The 19,431-nt window shown below is 42.0% G+C and overlaps 1 protein-coding gene across 4 annotated transcripts in view; it reads left to right on the top strand.

Annotated features, from left to right (window-relative positions):
- Nucleotides 1–19,431, top strand: part of DLEU7 (deleted in lymphocytic leukemia 7) — an 82,294-nt gene that overhangs the window by 50,896 nt on the left and 11,967 nt on the right. The window contains exons 1-2 of one of the 4 annotated variants that reach the window (XM_087436094.1): nucleotides 11,947–12,018; nucleotides 13,044–13,796. The exons of 1 other annotated variant lie outside the window; for it this stretch is intronic. In XM_087436094.1, coding sequence (XP_087292220.1) covers nucleotides 13,344–13,796 — 453 coding nt within the window. In that variant the 5' untranslated portion in view covers nucleotides 11,947–12,018; nucleotides 13,044–13,343. Of the gene's footprint in view, nucleotides 1–999; nucleotides 1,158–11,946; nucleotides 12,019–12,992; nucleotides 13,797–19,431 lie in introns of those variants that run through there. 2 more of the 4 variants (XR_015553435.1, XM_004433675.3) reach the window with 2 other exon arrangements.

Below are 19,431 nucleotides of genomic sequence, written 5' to 3'. Positions count from 1 at the left end.
CCAGAGTGTCATATAGTCAGAATTGTACAATACTTAGCCTTCTCAGATTGGCTTCTTTCACTTAGTAATATGCAATTAATTATCATGTCTTTTCATGATTTGATAGCTCATTTCTTTTTAGTGCTGAATAATATTCCATTATCTGAATGTACCACAGTTTGTTTATCCATTCACCTACTGAAGGATATCTTGATTGCTTCCAAGTTTTGGCAATTATGAATAAAGCTATAAACATCTGTGTACCAGTTTTTGTGTGGACATAAGTTTTCAACTCCTTTGGGCAAATACCAAGGAGCATGATTATTGGATCTTATGGTAAGTGTACATTTAGTTTTGTAAGAAACTGCGAAACTAGCTTCCAAAGTGGCTGTACCATTTTGCATTACCATCAGTGATGAATGAGAGTTCCTGTTGCTCCACATCCTTGCTAGCATTTGGCATTGTCAGTGTTCCAGATTTTGGCCATTCTACTAGGTGGGTAGTAGCCTATGCAGATTTTAATATCACTTATAGGATATCACTCTATAGTATTACTAAAGGATCTACTTATTTGAGACCCATCGTAATTTAATGGATAGAGCAAGAGCCTAGATTTGAAACCTGGTTCTGCCATTTATTCATTCATTCAAAAATATATTACCAGTTACCTGTGACGTTTCCAGTTTTGTGCCTGGCACTGAGGTTAAAATGGCAAACACGACAGACATGATCCTTGTCTTCCCTGAGTTGACCATTTAGAGGGAAGTGCGGGTGAGTTAACAGGTCATTACCACTGTATGTGATAAGTGCTTGTGGCAGAGCCTATTAGGTGTTCATCAACCTGTTTTTTCTCTGTCCTTGGCACACAGCTAGATATCATCTAGTTTCTGTGCAGTTAGGTGTGGCTACGTGACTGAGTTCTAGCCACCAGGATGTCAGTAGAGGCGATGCGTGATGCTTCCAGGCCTGACCCATGAAAACTCTCATACTTGTTCTTCTCTGCTTTTCCTCTTCTACTAGATGGATGTTGATGCCCAGGGCAACATTTAACATGTCAAAGATGGCAGTGCCTCCATCAGTCTGGGTCCTTGAATGACCGTGTGGAGCAGAGATCCCTTCCTCCTTGTCCCCACTGACCAGGAGCACTTTCATTGGACTGTCACTCAAGCAAGAAATAAACTGCTATTTTGTTAAACTACTGCATTTTTTGAAGTTTATTTGTTATAGCAGTTAACTAATGTGATGGTATGATAGCGTTATTTAGGGAGTATATAGAGAAGACAGTTAACCATCCTTAGAAGGTGAAAGAAGGTGTCCCAGAAGTAGTAATGCCTAAGCTAAGAATTGATGAAAAACAAGTTAGACTAGAAGAGGAAGGCTCACTGTTCCCAACAGAAAAAAGAGCATGGGCAAAGGTCCAGAGGCAGAGGAAGTATACTGAATCTGAAGAACTGAGTGTGGATGTGACTGTAAGTGGCCAAGTGTAATATGTGAGAGGGATATGAAGAGAAACAATGCTGGAAATTGAGTAGAAACAAGGCCATGATGATCTTATAAGATGTTTTACTGAGTTTGTACTTTATCTTAATGGTAATGAAAAGCTAGTGAACTTTTTTTTTCAAATAGGGAGGGTCTTTATTGGATTTGTATTTTAGAATGACGATTCCGGGTGCTATATGGAAGATGAGTTAGCTGGTAGTGACAACAGAAGCTGAGAACCCAGTTAGGAGAAAGTAGTAGACACCCAGATGTCAGATGATGATGATGGTTTAGATTAGGATGTCAGTAGTGGATGGAGAGAAGTGGGTGGGTTACAGATATTTCAGAGGCAGATGGACACATCACAGTGGTTGAGCTCGTGGAGAAGGTAGAGGAGGGAGAAGAGTCAGAGGACACCTAACCTTTTGTCTTGGACACTGGAAGAGGAGCTGAAAACACAGGAGGAAGAGCAGGTATGAAGAGAGAAGGACATTAGCTCAGTCCTGAATAGGTTGGGTTTAAGGTGATTATGATATATCCAAGGAGAGATGTCTCAGAGAAAGTTGACATTTGTCCGTGGGGCTCTGGAGAGAGCTAAGTCACAGTTTTATTTTGCGAAGTCATTATTGTGAAGATGGTAGGTGATACTTGAAATAGAGAAATAGCTCAGGAAGAATGTGTAGACTTCATTCATACATCAAATTGGTCATTCAGTGCCAGCAGTGGGGAAAAACCAATGAAGATGCAAGATCTTTCTCTCACTGGAGTGACGATCCAGAGGGGGAACCTCTGGGAACAGGCAATAAACAAGTAAACACATCAATATATAAGATTTTCAGATAGTCCTAGTGCTAAAAAGAAAATAAAAGTACGAGGTGACAGAGAATAACTGTGTGTTTTAGACCAGGTGTTCAAGGAAGGACTTCTCCGAGGAGATGTCGTATTGTTGAAGCTGAGAGACAAGGGGGCCAAGGACTGGAGGCAGAAGAAGACTGACGTTTAAGGGCCAAAGAGAAAAAGGATCTCACAAAGAAGACTGGGAAGGACTTGCCAGAGATTTGGGAGAACATCCATACACAAAGGTAGCAGAAGCCATGAAAAGAGAGCTTTTCAAGAATGGAAAAGTTAAGAGATTGACAAGTGGCCATTTACTTGACAACAAAGAGGCTGACAGGACCTTAGGAAGGACCCCATTGCTAGAGTGGAGGAGGGCTGAAGGGCAGATCCCGACAGGGTGAGAATGGAGTTAGAAGTGAGGAAGTAAACCTGGGGAGAATAGGCAGGTCTTTCAAGAAGTTTGCTTCAGTAGTGGGGGTGGAAATAAGCTGGATTGAGGGAAGATAGAATTTTTAATTTTATGTGAAAAATAACAAGCATATTTGATGGAAAGAAGCCAGCATAAAGAGTGCAGTTGGAAATTTATGAGAGAAAAAAACAAAAAAGAATTCAGTGATGGCTTTGTGTGCTAACTGCTTGATATATTTTTTTCTTATTTAATTCATACAATACTAATATTATCCCCAGTTTACAGATTAGGAACTTGAACCTCAGGGAGTTTAAGTAAATTCCTCAATTTACACAGCTAGTAACAGGTGTTGTGGACCTAAATCCATATCGATCTGACTCCAGACCTTGTGTATGTTTTTTAAAAATTGTTTTTAAAAATTACACAGGCAATTCAAGGACATGTTATTCTTGTAAAATACCTCAATAATGTTGAAGTCCACTGTTAATCATTTGGTTAACAATGCTCCCAACGTTTTCACTGAGTATTTACATATGTAATTTTTAAAAATATTGGAATCACACTATTCCCTCCAGTGGCTTCCCATCATTTAAAATCCAAAGTCCTTGGAACCACTGAGTCAAAGTTTATTGGAGAACTGGATATTTACACAGTCTCAAAATATCTCCCCACAAATGATTTATTAATTACAAAGAGGAGAAGTAACTATGCAAGGAGACCTTCTTAAACGAGTGGTCAGAACTGTGTACCACCAACAAGACAAACTGACATCACGTGCCTCCTGGTGCGAGACGCTGAGAAGGACTCATCATTTATATTGCATCACTGCCCAAAGTGCAAACCCTGAATTTAATCAGGAGGGAATTTTTATACACGCCCCAAATTGAGAGAAAGCCTGCAAAAAAACTTGCCTGTACTCATAACCAATATTGATGTCATGAAAGACAAAGAAAGGTTGAGGAGACTCTTCCAGCTTAAAGGAGACTAAAGATACATGACAATTAAATGATGTGTGATCCAGGATTGGATCCTGGCTCAGAAAAAACGGGGAGGAGTCTATGAAAGACACTACTGGAGCAATTGATGAAATATGGATATATTAGATAGTAGTATTTTACCAGTGCTCAATTTCCTGAATTTAATAGTTATGCCATGGTTATGTAAGAGCATGTTCTTGTTTATAGGAGATTCATGAAAAGTATTTAGGAATTAAGAGTTATGATGTTTGCAACTTACTCTAAAGTGGGGTTAAGAAAAAAATGTTTAGTGAAAGGAGAGATTGAGAGAGAGAGAGAAAGCAAATGTGGCAAAATGCTAATCATTGATCAAGATTCTAGATATAGAATATCTGAGTCCTTTGTACTATTACCACTTTTCTGTTGAATTTTTTTCAAAATAAAAAGTAAAGGGAAAAAACCCACTGTCCTTACAGAAGTCCCTATATGATCTGACCCCAGCACTCCCTCTGCTCCAGCCACAAAGGCCTGTGGGCTGTCCTCAAACACCGTGAGCAGACTCCTGCCTTGGGCCTCACTGCTAGCCTTTCCCTCAGGCCCAATATCTCGTGGCTCATTCCCTCACTTCACATAGGTCTCTGCTCAAATGTCATTGTCTTGTCCACCAAATCTAAAATAGAGTCCCCATCACTTTCTATCTCCTTCTGTGGGGGCAGACACTGTGGGATGGCTGACCCATCCTCCATTTCCAACTCCTCTTTTTTGTCTCTACTTTTGATGGTACAAAAGCCAAGCACTTAATTTCTCAGTCTTGTTTTCAACTAAAGGTGGTCATATGATAATGTTCTGGCCAATGACATGTAAAAAGAACTCTGTTGTTGCCTGTGTCTTTTGTTCCTCCTCCTTCACGCCTGGAATGCTGACCTACTGCATGGAGGGGCAGTAGCCATCTGGTAACCAAGAGGATGAGAGCCACATGCTGGGGATGGTAGAGTAGGACGCTAAAAGGAGCTTCATTCTTTCATAATCTACCCCGGCTTCCCTCTCCCTCACCTGAGTTTCTGTTACACACGATAAATAAATCCTTACTTACGTAAGCCTCAGCTAATTGGGTTTTCTCGTACAGTTGAACACAGTAAAAAATAATACGTCATGCTTTATTTTTCTTCACAGCACTTATCATTATTGGACATTATGGCTTATATTTATTTGTTGATTTGTTTATTGCCAAACCTACATTAGAACGTAAGCTTCTTGAGGGAGGAATTTGACCTGTTTTACTTGTTTCTGTCTCAGAATCTAGAACAGTGCCTGCGCAGTTATGATTCTCAGTCAGTATTAATATTTGTCAGGTGAGTGCATTGCTGTGCAACTTGCTTTTTTCCATGTTAGCAGCTGTAGCTCCGCCTACTTTTTGTATTGGCGTTCTTTGTAACAGGGATATATACTACCTTGGTGTCCCATGATTTTATTTATCCAATCCCCTACAGACCAGCATTTCAGTTATTTGCATTTTTTCCCTTTTTTATTACACACACTGTGCATACAACTGTGCTCACATGTGACTATTTCTGTAGGACAAAAACTATCCTCCAAAAAGACCAATGGCATATGAGGTTAGCCATTACCCTACATTGCAGGCCAAGTGTATATTAATCAACTTTTATTTCTGCCAGTCTGAGGAGTTGAGGAGTAGGGAAGCCATATCTCAAGGTCGATTTCCACATTTTCCTGATAACTAGTGAGGTTGACTATGTTTTCACATGTTTATTGGACCATTAATTTTTTCTATATCCTTTGCTTATATTTAATCAAAATCTATATCATTAAAAAATGTATAGTTGGGGCTGGCCCGATGATGTATTGGTTAAGTTCACGTACCCCGCTTTGGTGGCCCAGGGTTTGCAGGTTTGGATCCCAAGTGCGGACCAAGGCACCACTCATCAAGCCATACTGTGGCAGCATCGTATACAAAATAGAGGAAGATGGGCAGAGATGTTAACTCAGGGCTAATCTTCGTCAGCAAAAAGAGGAGGATTGGCAATGAATGTTAGCTCAGAGCCAGTCTTCCTCACACACACAAAAAAATTTATAGTTCCTCTTTATGTATTCATATATTAATACTTTGCCTCATTTTTATGTTGCAACTATATTTTCTCAGACTACACTTATTTTTAAGCGTTATTTATGGCATCTTTCATTAAATAAAAGTTTTAATACTTTAGGTAATAAAATATATCCAATTTTTCCTTTATGATGTATACATAATGTATCTTGTTTAGAAATGCCTTCCCCACTCAATGATTATAAATATATATGACAGTATTTTCTTCCAATACTTCTATAGTTTTGATATTTTATATTTAGCACTTTAGTCCATCTATTATTTATGCTTGGATGTGAAGCTGGAACAGATCTAACTTTGTTTTTATCCATATGAATAGCCAATTGTCATATTGCTTTTTTCTTCACTGATTTTACATAAATAAAATCATATATGTGTGTATATATACCCTTGGCACCCGCCTGACTGCAGAACAGACACAGGAGAGTCCTTGCCCAAACCTTCCTCTGGTTTCCTTCCTCTGTCACATAAATCAGCTTCTTGCTCCAGGTGAAGCCCCTTTCCACATGTGCAGCTTCTATAGATAGAGCTATATCTATATCTATAGATAGATATACATACACATACCTGTTTTTTACTCTATTGATCTTTGTCCATTTTAGTACCATTATCACACTTTTAAAATTAGTTTAGCTTATAGTGCATTTTGATATATGGTAGAGAAAGTCCCACCTAATTCTTGTTCTTTCAAAATTTTCCTGTTTCGATGCTTTTTCTTCCAGATGAACTTAAGAATGAGCTTGCTTAGTTTCACAAAAATCCTATTGAGCTTTTATTGGGATTGCATTCTGTTTATAGATAATTCAGAGAAAATTGATAGCTTTATAAATATGGACTGTTCAATCAGAAAGGGAATATTTTTCTCCATTTATTTAGATCTTCTTTTATAGTTTTTAGTAATTTTCTTTTACATATAGTTTTATCATAAGTCTTGAAAATGTTTATGTTTAGTATATTTCCTGTTATTTTGTATGTTTGTTGTTATTATGAATTGGACCATTTTTCCCCTGACATTTCTAATAGGTTATTGTGGTATATAGGAAAACTAATCAGTTTTTGTATGTTCACTACATAATATATGAAATAAATTCTCATTTGTTCTTACAGTTTTTCAGTTGATGTTCTTGGATTCTCTAGGCAGATGTTTCTATCATCCATAAGAGCCCAATCTGTCAGCTTCCATACTACGTCGCTTCCCCATGAGTGTTAAATTTGGGAATTTAAAATATTAGCTTGGAAATTTAAGAGAGCTAAAAAAGGTGTTAATTTGAAGCATAGTGTATATTGTGCTAAATCAAATAAGAGATTTCAAGGTATACTTTTTGCCCATCATATATGTTTTATATTTTATCCTGCCTTTGGAATAATAGTTATTTAAATTTTTTTTTTTAAATAAGTAGTTGTTAAATAGAATCGTGTATTAAAATTAACATTCACCTAGAAATGAATAGGACATTTTAATGTGATAGAAGGAAATGCTTGACTTGGGTTGATATATTTAAAACTATTTTTTTGATCTTCCCTATCCATTTCCTTACATTCATCCTCACTTCCTTATGCACTTTTTTTCGCTAAGGAATCTTCTACTCTTGTTCCTCAGTGTCTCTTCTGTGAGGCTTTATAGTTGAACAGACGCTGGGGTTTATCCACCCTCTCATCTCCTCCTCTCTCCCTTCCCTTTTCCAGAGCTCCCTGTCCTCGTAGTTAAAATGAATAGGACATTAAGAATTTCTTCAGTGCTTCGTTAACAAATTATCTACCGTTATCTGGGAATGATCCATCAAAGGCTACGATTTAAGGTTCTGAGAAAGCTTAGAAATTTGAACAGAGGCATTAAACATCCTATTGAATGTGGTTTCAATTTTCAAATGGGAAGTACAGACCAAATAAAATTTGCATATGATTTTTTTGAACAAATGCTTGAAATTTGATCATTTCTATGGGCCATTTGTGTTTTATGGTCAGATTAGCATCTGTAAGACCCCACTCGCTAATTAACGGAGAACAATCAAAGAAACAGAAAATGAGAATAAAAAATACACATTCTTTATGCTAAAATATGTAATGTCATATTTTTACATAAACATAACTTTTAAAATATTTTATATCTTTTTCCAATAAGAAAAAAAAATTGGTCACTTCAATCATGTTCACCAAATCTTTATTTTTAAAACAGCTTTTACCTTATTTCAACTCTTCTGACCATTCTCAATAATATTTTGAATCAAAATGATTAAAATGACCAAATAAATAAAACAAGCAGATCTGTTGGCCTCTCTTGTTTTCCTAGCAGAGAGCCAGTGTGGGAAGGCACTAATCCAGTTCTCAAAGCTGGTTTAGTTCTCCGTTGCAGCACTCAGGGTTGACGAGTTGGAGACTGAATTGAGTCTTCCAGTATAAAGTTTTGACTTCACGGAAACATAGGCATAGTGATCTTGTAGCAAATCTGAACAAAAGAACCGTGTGCCCCCAATCCCTTCCCCCCGCCCCCTTTTTTCATTACTATTACCACAGGAAAGGGAGCTCTGGAAAATGGAAGAGAGAGAGGAGGAGATGCGAGGGTGGACGAAAGCCCAATGTCTGTTCAATCATGAAGACCTCACAGAAGAGACATGGAGGAACAAGAGTAGAAAATTCCTTAGAGAAAAAAAGTACATAAGGGAATGAGGATGAATGTAAGGAAATGGATAGGGAAGATTAAAAAAAAAAGTTTTAAATATATCAACCCAAGTCAAGCATTTCTTTCTATCACATTAAAGGGTCCCTACTGGAACTTGAAAATACAGGGTGATCATGGAAAGTGATGAGGTGGTCACATTTTTTTTTTTCACTAAGATTAAAGAACCTGGAATTTAGTTACATTAAAACACTTCTTACATTTATCCTTTCCTCATTTTTATTCCTATTATTCTCCCCCAATTTCAATATTACAAGCCATATCTACACATACAAATGAAATAGGTCAGGAAATCAAGCAGCTTTTAAAATTTTCCCTCCAAGGGAAAGGATATTCTTCAGGGGTTACATTTTCTAATCAGAAACAGAGGGGAAAGCCCAGCAAGGTTGTCTTGTTGAAATAATGGGAAGGTAGCATGAAAATTCATGGTCATGCTGTCACTCTTAGACACAAAATCATCTACCAAATGTACAAGACTTAGTAAAAATTGTATCTACTCTTTTAAAATCCACCTTTGATTTTTTTTTTCTGCCAACATCAAGAATTCCTCCTGGAAACAAACTTATTATTAAGACAGAACCAAGTAAAATGATTGGTATGTCCAGAAAGAATTGCATTTGGTGTTGAGGAGATGAACGGCGACTTCAGATTATGTGGGCACAGGCAGGTGGGATTCAGCATTTTTAACTTCTCTTTTCCCTCCCTTTACTAGACTTCCCTATTTTTCTACGCTTAGTTTCACTAAGCTTCACTTAGCTCACCAGCTTCATAGGGACTGGGCAGGCAGCGCCTATATGATGTCCTGAAAACACATTGCCCTATGTAAACAATTGTTTTTGGCAATTCAGAGGTTTCGTGGTGGGATTGCGTTTTTTTTCTTTCTGAAAATCAAATGTTTAGGCCAAAGTTAGAATTGCATGTGCATTTTTATGACTTGGCATATTCAAACATTACGATTGTATGTTTAAAAAAGGAATTTGATCTTTTTTGCTCTTTCTTCTTTTGGGCTTCCATCTTTTCCTAGTTCCATTGTTTTCTCTCTTACAGTACATTTTCATATCTTGGTATATCTCTTCAGCATCTGTTTCTCCTCAGTCATAATTTTCATTCAAGAATAATAACGCTTTGGTCTCTTTGGACATGTTTTGTTTTGCCCCCACCTATGAACCTCACCAGGGTGTGTTGAAGGTTAACAGCTCCATTTCTGAAATTCTCTTGGATCCCTTTTGGAGAAAAGTGCCAAAGTATATAAGGAAGGCTCAAATGTATCTGGGCTCTGCCAAGTCCTTTGAGGAAGCCTCCACATGGCTGCATCTTCTTCCAGCTTCCTTCTCTTCTCACTGTGCCCAGCGTCTTCATGATTCCACGTAGGAGTTCATGTCTTTTGCTCATGTGGGAAAAGAACCTTTGGATTAATAGAAGAGCCAGAATACTTGCTTATCTAACAACATTCTACCTTGTCTATTAACAGGTAGAATATTGCTTCTCACTTCATTGAGTTTTCTACCCTCTTCCCTTTTCCATCCCATATCGCCCAAGGTCATGAATGTTTCCGTTGCTCATTTTCTAGAGCTTTTGTCAATTGTCAGGGATGACCAGAGTTGCTCAAAGAGCTTTTCCCACAATTGCTGAAATAGTAGAAAGATTAGGTGACTGATAAAAGCATTGCTGGAAACGGTTGGAGGGACCTTTTAGCAGTGTTTTGCTTGAGGGGCATTGGGTCTCAGGGTCACTCCATTAACATCGTATCTATCCTGTAACATATGTCAAGCAGTTTGCTTCAGTTGTGACTTTCTGTTGCAAGAGGCAGTAAACTCAACTCAAAATGACTCAAACCAAAAGATATTTTAGTGGCTTGTATAACTGAAAAGCTCAGGGGCGGGCTGTTTTCTTGTGCAGCTAAATGTGGGGCTCAGATGGTATTATAAGGCTGCTGGTTTCTCTCTATAGATCTCTTGGCTTTTCTCTCTTTAGTGTTGGCTCATTCATAGGCAAGCTCTCCCCTCAGACTCACAAGACGGCTGCAGAGGCCCAAGAACTTATATCTTCTCAGCTTCATATCTATAAGGAGTCCTTGCATTCAGTCATTTGAGAGTAGAAGGGTTAGCTTCATGAAACTGGATTTCCAGTTCTGGATAAAGGAGCACTCCTGGAGATTAACCAACCCTGGAGCCATCCTACCTTAAGACTTGTGATCTGAGACAATAACTTGTTCTTATTGATTAAGCTATTTTGTTAAGTTTTCTTGTTAAAAAGGAATTTATCTTTTTTGCTGTTTCATCTTTTGGCCTATACTTTCTCCTAGTTCCATTATTTTCTCTTATACAGTACATTCAGCTGAAAGCATCCAAATGATATGGTCATACTGGCTCTAGTTGGGTCATGTGCCCATTCCTGACCCTTCACAATGGGAATGTGAAGTGTGATTGGCCTCAGCCTAGATGCCCAGTCCACTTCTGCAGTGGAATGGGTTTATCCCACCCAACTACATGGACTGAGCGTGGAGGAAGAGGAACATCTACTGGGAAATGAGCATATGGTTTCCATAAAACAGTAAATAGATATTGTGAAGCAAAAATATCAAGTGTCCAGTAGTTCATCCTTTTGAATGTGCTTTTTATTACACAGTGACCTCAGATTGTCAGTATAGTGAGTAGGGAGTATGTATTTCGTTCCTTGGTCTGGTAGCCCAGCATATATAACTTTGGAGATGTTTTGACAAAGATCTGCTATGCAATTGATTCATCTCAATAACCTATAAATACTCTTCCTCAGTTAGGGCCTCATAACTCTAGCTTTGAAACATCAGCCATTTCAAGGTCATGCAAAGGAAAATGTGGCCCATGGCCAAGACAGACAAAGCCTTGAGTTGCAGGATAATCCAGTGCTCTCTAAAGGATACTAGAAAACCCAGGCAGCTATTTAAGCAGCATGTACCATCCCATAGGCCCCATGGTTTTCTGGCCCCCTTCTCTCACACCCCTTGAAGTTCAGTTGGTCCTATGGCTCTCAGAGTCAGCCTGCTATGCAGAACAGTGGGGCCTCAGGTCAGGCTGTGTCTACTGATTTCAATTCTGCTGTTGGCTGGAATTCTATCTGTCAAGAAGGTTTTACAGTCAGCCATTTGATAGTGGAAGAGTTAGCCCATGAAACTGGATTTCCTGCATATCTGGAAAGAGGAGCACCCCTGGAGATCTGAGATGCTCTGTGAAAATTAGGGGTTAGTTTTTACTATTCCCAGTTAGCCTCTGCTGAACGTAGTGTATTTCAACATTTGAGGATTAAAAAAACACACATATACATACACACATAAAGAATTTCTCTATTTTTCATTATGAACTTAAGTAACTTCATCAAGAGAATCTAATCAACATAAAACTATTTACTTCCCTCCAAAGTAATTTCCTCTCTGTCAGTGCACAGACATGCATTTTTACTTAGTTATAATTAGTGTGAATATACTCGTTTTTGTTTAAGAAAGATTTTCTTTACTTTGGCATTCAGATTTGTTTTCATAGGCGAAGAAAACACTGAGAAAGAGAAGGAACCTTCACTGGTGAGTTGGGAGGATTATATGGAGTCACACTATCCTCAAGTTAAAGAAACCTTAAAGGACCCAGAATCCCTCCCCATATCTCTGGTAACCACCCTTCTAAACTAATAGACTCACTGGAGGGGCTTTCCGCGACACGGACCTCTCCAGATCTCACTCCTCAGCACCAAGGGTGGACTCTCCCTTCTCAAGGAAGAATGCAATCCCATCCTCCCATCTGTAGGGTCCACTTGTCTGTCCTGGGCCTGCACCCTTGCCTCCTGCTCTACTGTGTTGTAGGGTCATCCAAATAGTTTCCCATGCAGGCAGAAAGCAGAAATGCTGCTGTGGGACAGTCCTCTATACCATTCCCCTCAAATGTCTTTTTTTTAAAAAGTGTAATCATACACCAATAGTTTCCAATCTATCAAAGCATAAATTTGACAGTCCTTTTTCCTAAGTCAAGGAAGTAGCCAAGCTAGGTTTAATTAAAACCAGCAACTGTTTGTACAGCTGTCCTTGGGCTTATGGATCCTAAAAGGATTTAGCTTCAAACTCTGCTGCCTAAGTCCTCTGGGAGTTTCACACAAAACCACTGAGGCTCCTCTTCTGGGCAGCGCCAGGCTCACGCTTCCCAGGGTGCCTCCGGAGCAGGCCCTGCCCGCTCTGCCCTGATGCCACTTCGGAGGTCAGGCTCTCCAAGCACGTGTGGCATGGAGCAAAGAAGAGACGAGCGGAACTTCGACATACACAAGTCCCCTTCTTTTGTTTTGGGGGACAGGAGGCGTTGATGGCTACTCCAAGAAGTTCCAGAAAATTCCCCTAGGGTTGGTAAAGGGAGGGTGGAGGATCAGGCACAGTCTTTCTTTTGTGAGCTTTTCTCTGGCTTCTCACACTTTCGCCCCCGGGTGGGTCTTTTACACGCGGCCCACACCCCCAACCCCCATGGCGTGAATGGTCACTGGCAGGCGTCCTTCAAAGGAGATGGGGGCGGGGTATCCCTGCGGAGAGATGCATCCGCAAGTGGCATGTGCTTCCTGTGCTCCCAGCAAAGCCCTGGAGAGGAGGAAGAACCAGCGCTCAGCATCTGGCTGATTTTCAAGTGCACGCGGAGCAGCGCTTCAGGCAGCCTTGGGTCGGAACAAGCCCGCTCGGACTTAAGCAAATGCAGAGGCCAGCACGAGTCACCGACGGCGGGCCCGGGGCGGGGCCGGCCCCACACGCTGAGAGGCAAGGAGGCCGAGAGGCCGCGGGTTAGGAAATGTGACCTTGGCGACCCCGAACGCCTCCGCCTCCCTCGCTCGCTGCTCCACCTGCCCACGGAGTGCGCCGAGCCGCTGGCGGAGGCGATGGCTAGCCCTGCGCCCTTAGTGGCCTCTATCAACCACCAAATGGTGGCTCTGCAGACCCTGCAGCTGCTGCAGCAGGAGTGGGGCTGGGGGGACGGTCCGGGCGCCCCCGGGAGCTTGCGGGACCCGGACCACGTGTCCGCCGCCCCAGCGCGTCGCTCAGGCCCGCGGCGGGCCAGGCCCGGGCGCGAGGAGGGGGGCGGGGACAAGGGGGCCAGGAATGCGGGGTCGGGGACTCGGGGGAGCTTCCCCGAGGTGGAAGAGGTGCGAGGCGCCGAAGGGGGCGCGGAGCTGCTGCCCTTCCCCCGGGGCCGCGGGCCCTGCAGCCTGGCCCGGATGGCGATGCGCAGCGCGCTGGCCCGCGTGGTGGACTCGACCTCGGAGCTGGTCAGCGTGGAGCAGACGCTGCTGGGCCCCCTCCAGCAGGAGCGGTCCCTCCCCATCCACCTGAAGGTGAGTCTGGCCTCCAGCATCCCCTGTCAGGCGCAGGATCCCCTTGCAGGGAGTGGCTGCGGGGTCGTGATGGAGACGGGGTGGGGCCACAGGATCAGAAGCGGAGCTGCTGACAGCGATTCAGCCCCCTGGAGGGGGAAGGGAGGAGGTGACACTCTGGGGACTGGGCACTTGGGAAGTCGGGGTCCACCTGGGGCCCACCTGACTGCGGAAAAGAGATGCAGAGAGGCCTTGCCAAAATCTTCCTCTGGAACTCCTTCCTCTTGCACATAAATCAGCTTCCTGCTCCAGCTGAAGGCCCTTTCCACATGTGCTGCTTCTAAGGATCTAAGAATGGAGGGCAGCTTCCCCTACTCCCCTTCCAAATTAATAACTATTTCTCTAGAGCCTTAAATATACATATTAAGTTCCCTCTGCCTTTTGTATGACGAAATCACCTACATTTATTTAAAGTTCCTTCACACTTATGAATCGCAATTATTTTTGCATAAATCCAATTCCCCACAGAGCTCAGGGGTCTTACAGAGTCAACCTAAATTCTCATAAAGTGGGGTGAGAGCCGGTGGGCCCCGGGTGTTGAAGCGTGAATACTAATACTAACTCCTGCTAAGTCACGCGGCTCATATTTGTAGGGCACAGTTTCCTTTTAAGGTACCAAACTGTGTTAGCCAATTTAGCCAGGGAATAGAGCAGCTGCCTCCCAGGCTGAGTGGGAACGTGGAAAGTCTGGGGGTCTGGGATCCAGTCTAAATCTTGCTGTTAACTAACCTAATTGATTTCAGGTCACAAATCTCTCTGAGACCTTCTGGCTTTCCAATTTTGACCTGGAGCATTGCTTCATTCATTTCCCTTGGGAGTCTAGCAGAAGGAAATGGGGGAGGGATGATGAAGAGAGCTGGGAGCACTTCTCAGGAGTTGCTATTCTTGCTCTACAAGCCAAGATTTGGAAAAAATTGTTCTATATTAGGTTGCACTATACACTGTAAAAGATTAATTTAAAATCAAATGTAATAAAGCATATCATACTCCCCAATAAGTATTGTTACTCTAGACTAGGATTTCTCAGGCTCCACACTATTGACATTTTGGGCTGGATAATTGTCGTGGGGGGTTGTTCTAGGCATTATAGGATGTTTAGCAGCATCCCTGGCCTCTACCCGGTAGAGGGTATTCCCTCCCCCAAATCGATACAGCCAAATATTGCCAGATGTATGTGGGGGGGAACAAGATCACCTCCAGATGCGAAGCACTGTTCCACTCACTTTAGAAAGTTAAAAAAATGAAGCTGCATTTCCCCAGTGCTTTCGAGTGTAAGATGCACCTTTGTTTGTACCACTAAGAAATAAAAAATCTTGGGGCGGGCCCGGTGTCGCAGTGGTTAAGTGCGCGTGCTCTGCTGCCGCTGCCCGGGGTTCGCAGGTTTGGATTCCCGGCGTGCACTGACGCACCGCTTGTCAAGTCATGCTGTGGCGGCCTCCCATATAAAGTGGAGGAAGATGGGCACGGATGTTAGCCCAGGGCTAATCTTCCTTGGCAAAACAAGAGGAGGATTGGCGTTGGATATTAGCTCAGGGCTGATCTTCCTCACAAAAAAAAAAGAAAAGAAATAAAAAATCCTGCTGATTAAACTACAACACACCATCAATTGTAAGATACACTCTCATTTCAGAGATTTTTGAAATGTGAAAAACTGTGCATCTCAGACTTGGTGAAATATGAAGTTCTATGTGATGTTAGGAGCATATCCAGGGCACAGGTGGGCTGGCAAAAGGAAAGACTGAGTGATCAGTTTTACCTGAGATGATCCTGGAAGGCTTCTTGGAGGAGATAACCTTTAAATGAATGTTTGTTCTCCAAGCATTAAAGGGAAAAAGCATTTCAGAGGAGCTATGTGATTCAAGGCCCAGAAGCAATGAAAGGGCCTGGGGCTTTGGGGGAACTAAAATTAGTTCACTGTGGCAGAAGGCAAAAAATGGTGCTGGTGCTGGAGCAGTAAGTGAGGTCGGATGGCGGAAGGCTTGCCTGTCATGCTGAGGACCTTGGATTGTCTTACCAGCAAAAGGTAGCTGTTGAAATGACTGAGGCAAGGACTGGAGCCTAGAAAAGCCACGAGAGGCAAGGCTGCAGCTTGGGGTCAGGTCAGAAGATTGTCCGAGGCCTGACCCAGCTCAGTGGCAGTGCCGTCCTCTGCTCTGGACAACAGATCATGCTACGTGTGCTGAATGCAGCTGTCACTTGTACTTGGTAATCCTTTTAACCCTTTCTACTTGATTGTTTTGTCCTAAACATTTTACCCCCTCCTCAAACTTTCTTCATCTAGACCTCAACCCTCTCATTCCTTTTCTGAGAAAATTGAGGCCATCTTCCATTCTGCCTAAAAAATCTCATTTCCACTCATCTCTCTTGTCTCTAATAAAGAAATACAGTTTGGCTCCCACCCCACCCCCCAAAGTAAATTCTTTCTCTTAAGTACTGGAGCAAATCTTTCATCTGCCCCAGACCTTTTTCTCTCAATTCCCTCCTCTCTCCGTATATTTTCTATTGCCTCCAATCTACCGATTCTTCTTAGTCTGTAAACGTGCTCAAATCTTCCTTCACCTACCCAGGCCCTTGAGTCACTGTCCTTTTCTTCTCTATCACCAGCAAACATGCAGACGTCTGGGTGTGTTGCTGCCAGTGTTTGTAGAGGTGTCCACAGTGCTGATTAGGAACAGGGATCTTCAACCTTCTTGCTGCTGGAGGCTGCCGTTCACTTGCGTTTTAGGGCTCCTCAGGACAGCCAGTGCTTTCAGAAGGCAGAGAAGCAGGGGGAAGTTTCTCTGGGTGATTTGCCTCCTGGCCAACATCTTGGAAGTTTGGTTTGCTGTTTGGAGAAAAGGTAGCATCTCCATCTGGTGTGTAGAGTATTGATTACAAAGCACTTAGACTTAAGGACACGGCAATCTGTCTTTCCAGGGAGCTGGATATGCAGACTTGTCTTCATTAATATTAGTGTCAATTCAAATGATTTGGATAAGTGTTTTCTATATTTTTAAAATAAGAACATGCAGATGGATTTTACATACTAGAATTGTTTCAGGATGATTTGTGCTAATGGAAATAACATTCGTGTATCACTTGGAAGTGTGTGGAAATTTCCCCAACATCAGGTCTCTCCCATAGTGTTACTTGCCACAGAGAAGAGGAAGACTCGCTGGAACTAAAGCCTGTAGCCCAATGATAGGTGTTAGAGACCCTGAAATAGAGATGGCACAGCACAGGACAGCGATGATCGAGTCCCATGGAGCATTTCAAACCTGCTCTGCCACTTCCTGCTGTGGGCCCTTGGGCAAGTTAGTTAGCTTTCCTGTGCCTCAGTCTTCTCACCTGTAAAGTGGAGATAGTGATATCTAACCTTATAGGGTTCTTGAGATAATGCATATATAGTCTTAGCTAGTGGCTGCCCATAGTAAGTCACAATATTTTTGAGCTTTATTATTATCATAATTATTATTAACAGGTTGATGCCTCATGAATTCTCATTGACTATTATTATTGTCAATTCCATTCTTGATATTGATGGATCTGACCCATGAACTCTGTATTTACTTTTCTTTTTTTTTTTTTTTTTTTTTTTTTTTTAAAGATTTTATTTATTTATTTTTCCCCCCCAAAGCCCCAGTAGATAGTTGTATGTCATAGCTGCACATTCTTCTAGTTGCTGTATGTGGGACATGGCCTCAGCATGGCCAGAGAAGTGGTGTGTCGGTGCGCGCCCGGGATCCGAACCCGGGCCGCCAGCAGCAGAGCGCACGCACTCAACCGCTAAGCCACGGGGCCGGCCCTGTATTTACTTTTCTGAGACCAATGATAAAAGCAGAGTTAGGATAACCCAAAGAGACTTCTAGGAGGCCTCCACTATCCAGAGGTCAGCTTCAGCCCATGTTGAATGATTGACTTAGAGACATTGCCATCAAGTGACTCACTGATCAAACCACTGAGGATTAAGGAAGTGAAATTTTCAGACATGAAGGCAGAGAAACCCTCATCATGGTAGTAATGGATATTTTTAAACAATTTTACTCTTTTCTTAAAGAAACCAACACTTAATATTCCTTTTGAACATTTAGAGATTATCACACACATGAAAAAAAAACCATGAAATGAGTTTCTTCGTGGTGGGTAAAAAATGCTTAACAGCACAGAGTCTTGTTAAATTTGGTGGAGAGGGTGGAGTTAACCGGCTTGACAGACATTTATTACAGGAAGAAACTGAGGCTCAGAGGAATTTAGGACTTTGCTGAAGATCTGGCAGCTGGGAAGTAATGGGCCATGATTCAGACATGGTTTTATGTGACTCTTTCTACCAAATCACAGTGCTAGCTCAATGGGGTGTTATGAACATCACGCTGAAATGAAGTCCACGAGAGTGCACGGTTGACAGGGCGTAGTCATACATGCCGTGCACTGCACACTCTTTTGGTTGCAATGGTCACGTTGTAGACTGGGTATCTTAGTCAGCTCGGGCTGCCGTAACAAAATGCCACAGACTGGGTGGCTTAAACCACAGACATTTGTTATCTCACCATTATGGAGGCTGGGAAGTCCAAGATCAAGGTGCAGGTAAATTTGGTTTCTGGTAAGGGCTCTCCTCCTGGCCTGTAGACTGGCACCTTCTCGTGTGTCCTCACATGGTCTTTCCTCTGTGCATGTGGAGAGAGAGGTCTCAGATGTCTTTTCCTCTTCTTATAAGGATACCAATCCTGTTGGATTAGGGCTCCACCCTTATGACCTCATTTAACCTTAATTACTTCCCTAAAGGCCCTAGCTCCAAATATAGTCACATTGAAGTTTAGGTTTTCACATATGAATTTGGGGAGGACCCAATTCAATCTATAACATTGGGTGATTTGTGTGCCTCCTTATGTAATGGCCACCTTACATTGTGCCAAAAAGCACCAGGTAAACGTAGGAAATCATTGTCAAACTGGTAATACTAGCAAGGATGCTTTAGGCACATGCCACCCAAAGAGAGCATGGAAATGCGCAGGACACCAGAAGGAAGCCAGGCTATGATTTTAAAAACTGTTGAAAATGACCAATTCACATAGAGACCATTAACCAAGCCAATTATGAAGTCACTCTGATTGAGTTTTGTCTGTCTTCCTTTGAGAGTTAAAAACGTTTATAGTTTCCAAGAGTTCTGTTCTGTAGCAAGTTTCATGGAAAACATGGCTGATGCCAACTTTCGGAGGCAGAAGAACTTTCCTGCCATTGCATGTTCAGCTTGCCTGTGAGCTCACCGGTTTCAATTAGCTAATTCTGGTACCAATTACTCCATCACGTTCAGTAGTCCTCACTGGTTTTCTCATTCTACAGAGCAGGAGCGGTGGTATGAAACTGTTGGCTTTCGCTTCACAGTCGTTGCTAATGCTCTTTGCAAACTGCAAGGGTGAATATTGGGTTACTCAGAGGAAGAGAGTGGTGATGAGTGCTTTTTTCCCCATTAACATTAGTTGAGAAGCCAGCTTCTGCAAATTTGGGAATTGTGTCTTTAAAAATTACTAACATACTATTGAAGAAATAAATGCTCATGGCTATGTGATTAGTAGCCATAACCAGGGGATTGCTCTTTATTTGGGACAAAATTGTGCTT

Source organism: Ceratotherium simum, chromosome 10 (genome assembly GCF_057802395.1).
Source record: "Ceratotherium simum simum isolate JZ-2026a chromosome 10, ASM5780239v1, whole genome shotgun sequence".
Lineage (NCBI taxonomy): Eukaryota > Metazoa > Chordata > Mammalia > Perissodactyla > Rhinocerotidae > Ceratotherium > Ceratotherium simum.
This window is presented reverse-complemented; position numbering and strand designations above follow the sequence as displayed.